The 7,647-nt window shown below is 31.4% G+C and overlaps 1 protein-coding gene across 1 annotated transcript in view; it reads left to right on the forward strand.

Moving 5' to 3' along the window:
• Positions 1-884, forward strand: part of LOC104722642 (MLP-like protein 328) — a 1,509-nt gene extending 625 nt beyond the window's left edge. Inside the window, exon 2 of the mRNA XM_010440842.2 lies at positions 398-884. Within this exon, the coding sequence (XP_010439144.1) occupies positions 398-666 (269 nt within the window). The 3' untranslated portion in view covers positions 667-884. The remainder of the gene's footprint in view (positions 1-397) is intronic.

The following is a 7,647-nucleotide window of genomic DNA, read 5'->3' on the forward strand; positions in this document are numbered from 1 at the left end:
ACGTACACACACAATAAATTAGCGTAGGTAGTCTAATTGCCAACTTTAATATATATATATATATATATATATATGATGGTTAATTGATGTATATAATACATTTATAATTAATAGATACAGTTGTACCAATCTAGCAGAAGTAGCTCGAGAATACACCTCAGTATATTTCAGCTATCTCTAGGGTTTGATTCACTATGCATAACGTCGTGACTTCAACAACATATGCAGATGATCTAATTATATAAATGGAACATTTGTCCGCTGAAAACTCTTTGTGATCATAGTCATTATTCAATTTAGTCACATATTTATTTTATATGGTGTGACTATGGTCTGACTAAGTCGGATGTGGGAAGTTTTAATTAACTAATGAACACGTACCTGCATGTGTGTAAAGATGGAAAGGAGGAGATGTTCAAGGAGAAGAGAGAGATAGATGACGAGACTAAAACGTTAACGTTAAGAGGACTGGACGGTCACGTGATGGAGCAGCTCAAAGTGTATGACGTCATCTACCAATTTATTCAAAAATCTGATGATACCTGCGTCGGCAAGATCACTTTAATATGGGAGAAGCGCTACGATGACTCTCCAGAACCAAGCAACTACATGAAATTCGTCAAGAGCTTGGTTGCTGACATGGATGACCACGTGATCAAAACTTAACCATCGTCACCAAAGTCACAGTCACCATGATCATCATTACCATCATCACCACCATTATCACTGTTTCGATTTAATAATTAAGGTGTTTTCAGTAAAATAAATGGGTCTTGTGAGTTTCATTTCTGTGTACGTTTGGTTCTGTAAGATGCTTTTAATATGTTGTTATGCTCATCATATATTGGGTTCAATATAATGATTGTTGAGAATAATTTACCACATGTTTAAATGTTTAATTAAAAGTATACATTAGCAATGTAAAAAGTTTATTTTCTTTTGAAGTATAATTTAACATTAGATTCAAAATAATAATCATTTACTACATGTTTCAGTTTTTATTTAAATCCACAACTTCATATATTGATATATATATATATATATATATATACACAGATTAGTAAACATCTAGTGACCAGTATAAGTTAACGAATAGCAAATTAGCAATTTAGTGTGTGTATATATGGCACACTCACATGCATATTATTATTATATATACATCTCATTTTCACCTAAATTGCAATGTTATGCCCTTAATCTACATAAACAAAAAAAAAACCCTCAGAAATATCATTTGCTACAGAAGTTTTTTTATTACAAATTTGCCGAAAGATATTTTATGAACTTTTTCTCTAGCAAAAGAAACACAAATCATTGGCGAAAGTCAAGAAAGTCGGTCGACATGATAATTTTCCATTTTTGTTTAATATTTGTGGGATCATTTTTATCGTCAAGGTCCCATACAAAAATTTAGGGAAAATCACGTTTTAAACCTTCATAATGTTATTGGGTAGAATTTTAAATCTTGAGAGAATTTTACTAACACTATAAACCTTTAAAATAATTTTACTAACACTTTGAATTTTTAAAATAATTTTACTAACACTTTAAACTTTAAAACTAACTTTCATTTTAGTATCGCCATAAAAAATAACGGAATAATAATATCCATAAACCCAAAATAGTTAAACTATGTTGGTTTAATTTAAATTTTAGTTAGTTTTAGTTTTTATAAATAAATAAAAAGATAAAAAGTAAATTTGTGTTCATCTTCATTATAGATAAAACTTTTATGACATTACTCTTCACATTATTAATCATTTTCATAAATGCATCTCCACTGGATTCTGATTCAAATCGATTGACTTCTCACTGGAAACCAATGAATCTTTTAAATATATTTTCGTCTTCAATTTTACATTAGTCAAATGTTTTGACCTTATTTCTGATTCTTCATTTTTTCTTGCTTTGATGTATTTTAATTTTCTTTTATCAATCATCATAAATAATTAAATTAAATTAAATTAATTAAACAAGTATTTAAATCAAACCAGCATAATTTAACTATTTCACGTTGATGGATATTATTGTTTTGTCATCTTTCATAGCGATACAAACAAAAAAGTTAGTTTTAAGGTTTAAAGTGTTAGTGAAATCATTTTAAAGGTTTATAGTGTTAGTGAAATTCTCTCGAGGTTTAAAATACTACTCAATAATACTTTGAAGGTTTAAAATGTGATTTTTCCGAAAAATAAATGACGAAAACATCATTTAACTTCTTTTTTTTTTTATCGGTGAACACAAGAAAAAAAAACTTAAATATTTATATTTCCAAGATATATTTCCTTAAACATGTTGATGGAGGAAAAGAACCATAAAGAATACTCCGATAAAACTTAAACATGTTTATGAAACATAGTAGTATTAAGGTATTAACTAATTTGAGTATAGCACATGAAATGTTATGAGTCAGCCATTTTTATCCATCTAATACGATATTATAGTTATAAACTTTGATTTTGAAAGTTTTGTCAATGATTTTGATGAAAAAAATTTTACCATGAATATTTTTTGTTTGGTACATTTATTTCTTTATTTGTGTATAACAATGATAACTATATATTTTAAACATGTTTTATAAGTGAAGACATTTTATTCTTAATCGCTTATGTTGATCATTATCGTTTGGTACGACTACATCGTTACTAAATTGTAATATGCGTTCAATGATTGTTGTATACAACAGGATCCCTGGTCCATGCAGATGACTTTATTTGTTTACGGAAAACGCAACCACTCTGATGCTATCGAGATTTATTATTGCTCACATCTTACCAACTTCAAATAACTTGACCCTACCCATCCGATAAGGCTAATATGTGTCTCACCCTCAATCCACGTGACCGATCCCGAAAAATAAAACAAAAGTGTTTCTATCAACTAGATATAACCCCTGTGTTAAAAATCCCCACCTAGCACCGATTATGCCCCGTAATATCGCTAGAACCATCTTCTACATCTTAATTAATGACTAATCCTCGCCTACCATCCATTATCCGATTATACCGTCTAATCCGATTAATTCCCGCATAATTTTGTATATACCGATTATTTTTAGAGCCAAATATAAATCAATTATATATATTTCTGTTATTTAGACATTTAAATTAAGAGGTTATGATGTTTTACAATAACTAATGTACAAACTTTTAATTAAAATCATTATTTTTTTCTTAATATTACGTTTTTATGTTTTTACCGTAATTTTAAAGACAATAATATAACTTTATATTTTATTTGATATTTTTTTTTCCACAGAAACATAACTATACATATATTTAGTACTATATATTTTTAATTTACTATTAATTTAATAAAATAACCTAAAAAACTAGTCCCCGATTAATTCCTGTTTAATCTCCGATTTTCTCGCTAGGCGCTAGGCCTATCCCGACCGACCGACTAGCGCTTAACGATTTGTAAAACAGGGGATATAACATATAACCACTTGATGAGCCTGTAAGCTTACTTTAAAAGATTTTAGAACATTTTTTTGTAACTTAATTCTCATATTTATGGAGAAATCCGAACTAATCTCTTTTCGAGTATTGATTTGATGAAGAAGTAATTCGAAATTTGACAATTTAGGCAACAATAATCATAAAATAGCAATTTGATATCCGAACTTCAGAGCTCAAATGCGGTTTCTCGCATCCATAATCGAAGAAGTCGATCATATATAGAACGAACAAGTTGCCACTATTATACCTAACATAGTATTTCTTTTTACACTTTTTTTTGATTGGCTTGTAGTGTAAAACTATGAAGCACGGGGACAGCAGTTTCATGACGTCTCCCGTCTCGGAAACGTTTCACGTACGAGGACGACAAAGAAACGGCATGGAAACGTCTCTGGGACGTCTCGCACACGGTGGGGACGGCAACAGTTTATGGGGACGACAACGATTCTAATCAAAAACGTTTCTGAAACGTTTCTATTGTAAAATAGGGAATTTAACTTTTATTCTTCCATTGTCCAAAAAAGAAAAGGAAAATTAACCTTTTAAATATTGTCTAATTAGGGTTTACAAATATCAATGCTCTATTTTTTTTTGTCAAACCAACCCCATTTCATTAAGCTAGTGACAAGAGCTCACCTCTAGAATGAGTCTTTACAACGGTCAACACACTTACATGGAAATATATCAAAGCAAAGAAGATGGCATAAAAGCATAAAAGCCAACTAGATAATTTAGTACAAAGATACGAAGGCATAAAAGCCAAAAAGATAGTGTGAACTACAAGGAAGATAGTCCATATGAGAAGGCGAGGGACTGTCCAAGAACGATTCGTCGGGCGCAATACGACAAATTGCCAATTAGGAATACAGAGATTCCAACGGGTTTTTAAAAACCTAACTCGCACCAAGGATGACGAATAATTTTCATTTCCCTGAAAAGGAAGGCAGCATGTAGGATGGAACAAGTTCCCAAGAGTCGAATGTCCAAGAAAGGATCCAAGATAAAATCACATTGCCACACCACATTGAAATATTTGAATCAAGTGGTCACCGAAGAACAGAGATCGCTGTGACACCGTGTAAACAAGGGATTAAAAATGGGAGAAGAACATGAGCGCCCAGATGTGAAAGCATAGCTTGCGGAATAGCTCTATAGGACACAACTGGGGAGGGATAAATTACTCGCGGAAGTCTCTCTTTCTAAAAAGAGGAAACATGAGAAAAATTCCATCACATAAAAAGAATGAGAAAATGGTGGCACACATCTATTTGCTCTTAATACTTTCAAAGCTAACTGCTTTAGATCATTCGCTCTTTTCAGGAAGAGGAAATCCGAGAGTGGTCTCTCTACATAGCATGAATTACTTAAGTCGGAGTCAGTTATAATACACATTATAATCTCGGCCCATAAGCCGGACACTGATTTATTTGTTATTGGGCTGCAACAAAGAAAACTTTGTATGTCTTTTTGAGAGTCAAGGTCCAATAACTTACCTTTAAGCCTTTGAACAGAACTGCGAATGAAGAAGACAGCTAGACAAAGAGCAGCAGAGAGTATAAATATCAATGCTCTATATATCTTATCTTTTTGAATTCTTACTGAATGTCGACGTCGTTCATCGCAAAACCAAAACACACAAACTTCTCTGTTTTTTTTTTGGTGAAGACAAACTTCTCTGTTTAGCTTTGAGAATGAGTTTCTCAAAGATAACTTATTTTAATTATTATTTAATATATTATAGTCATGTTTTTTTCATGAAAATTCTTTATAAGTGACTTTATTTATTTTATTTTACTAATCTATGGATATTTTTATATTTTATATATTAGAAAACTGACATACTCTTGCCGTACCCATATTCCTAAAAATTTACTTCGCCGTTTCCCGTTCTCGTATCCGTATCCCGTATCAGTCCCCGTCTCGGTACAGCATAGGTGTAAAATAGTAAATCTTTTCCCAAGAAATACAGGCTTCGTTTATCTGATTCCAATTCTAACGCTAATTAAGTTGGACAAGCTTTATTAAAGGACATTTGAATCGTCACATTTAGTTTATAATTAGACTCCAATTGTATTGGGCCTATTATTTGCATCAATAGCAATTGTATAGGCCCATTAATGAATCCATCCGGCTTACTGGAAGTAAACGGTTCAACAACTTTTGCTTGACGAGGCTGTCTCATGGTCTCTTTTGAAATCTCTTTTTTTTTTTCTTCTTTAAAGCAGGATGGGTAAAAACTTATTAATTAATTAATTAAATAAATATAATTAATTAAAAAACGAAAATTGGGGACACATAAATTAAAATAAATTGTGGAAAAGTAAAAAAAAAACCTATTAGAATCAAAACTAATTCGTATTTAAAAAAAAATTAACAGCTAAGATTTTAAAAATAAAATCGAATAAAATCTAAAGTTCGTTACATGCAAATGTTTTATTGACATGTTTTCAATAAACATTTTTAAAATACAAAAATTTTAATATAAGCAAACCAAATTTTTAATCACAAATTTTTATAAATAACATAATAACAAAATAAATTATTTAAAAATTTCATCAAACAAAAAGTTCAGCCTGCAGTATTCCGCGGGTTAATACCTAGTATATATATTGAGAAACTAGCTTTCCTTTTAATGAAATCAGAACAAATCTAATAAAACGTCTAGAGTAACATGGCAAATTTATCACAGTGATCACAATAGATATCCGGTCTCTTACGTGTCAATGGTAATCTCAAAATGCAATCCACTATCATTAGCGTCATGCTGAAGCTAAGGCCTCTTCCATCTGATTCAAGATATCAGCCCGGTGTCGTCTTCTCATGTGACCATCCAAAGCTTCAGGAATTAAAAACGCTAAGCGTAGGGAAATTCTCAAGAAATCATAGAAAATCAGATCAATTAATTAAGTAAGCGGGATTCAATAATTAAGAACCGTTCTTGAAATCTAAACACAATTGTAAAATAAATCAGTTCTCACTGCAAATATTATCTAAGTTTTAAAACCCGAAAATCCAAATCTCTTTGCAAAATTCAAGTTAAAAACCAGCAATAAAATCAAGTTTAGATAAGTTTACAAAATCACTAATTCAAATCTCTTTGCAAAAAGTAATTTTGCTCACCAAAGGTTTTTGTCAGGAAAATCAATTATATTCTCATATCAATTAATAATCCTAAGATCTAGATCCAGATGACTAATCAAAGATCTAGCATTAAGAACAACCTATGGTGAAGAACAAGAAAGATAATGAATCCAAACAATTAATCAATCTAAAAATACATGAAATCCCTAATGAGAAACCCTAAACCTAACAAGTAGAACTACTCAGACATAATTGCAAGAACACAAATCATTAATAAAATAGATAGCATTAAGAGATTAAAGAAAGAAAAAAGGAGTTCTGAATCTTCTCTGAAGGAGTCTTGATTCTTCTCTCCAAAAGCTCTCTAAAAATCTCTCAGGGTTTTCTCTCAAAATTTGCAGGGAAAAATAAAGTTTAGATCTAAACAATGACCATAAAAATCCTATTTATATTCCTAAAACAGGTCCAGAGACTAATGATGCAAATATGGAAAACTTTGGGGCAGCTTTATAAATCTTCATAACTTGTGGGAAAACTTTTGATTTCTTCTTTGGCTCTGCATCGATCGATTCCATAAGTTGCATCGGTCGATGCATCTGTCTAAATTCGTCTCCCAACTTCACAACTTAGCCTCAATGCTTGATTGTGCTTCAAATCCTCCTATTTAGCTTCATTATGCTCTCATCCATTCTAAATCCTATAAAGACTCAAAAGATTCTAAAAATACAAAAAAAACTCTATAAATAAGACTTATATCATGGCTAAAAACACCTAAAAACTATGATATAATGGACCAGAAAGTCTCTTGCTTGAGTAAGTTCATTTTTATCCACTTAACCCACGACGAATCTCCATGAGAGACAATTCGCCAATGAGTTTCAGACAACAAACATTTTTTGCCTCCTTGAGAGAGCGAAGACCAAGCCCCCCTTCTTGCTTAGGCTTACATCCTCCCAACTGACTTTTGCTTTCCATGGATTTAACTCCGTACCAGACCAAAGGAAAGCCGAGCAAAGCTTATCAATATCCCGAATACATTTTTGAGACAGTCTAAAAGCGGACAACCAAAAGTTGCAAGTGCGCCATAAAATAGAGCTAATCAAAT

Source organism: Camelina sativa, chromosome 11 (assembly GCF_000633955.1).
Source record: "Camelina sativa cultivar DH55 chromosome 11, Cs, whole genome shotgun sequence".
In the NCBI taxonomy this organism is placed as follows: domain Eukaryota; kingdom Viridiplantae; phylum Streptophyta; class Magnoliopsida; order Brassicales; family Brassicaceae; genus Camelina; species Camelina sativa.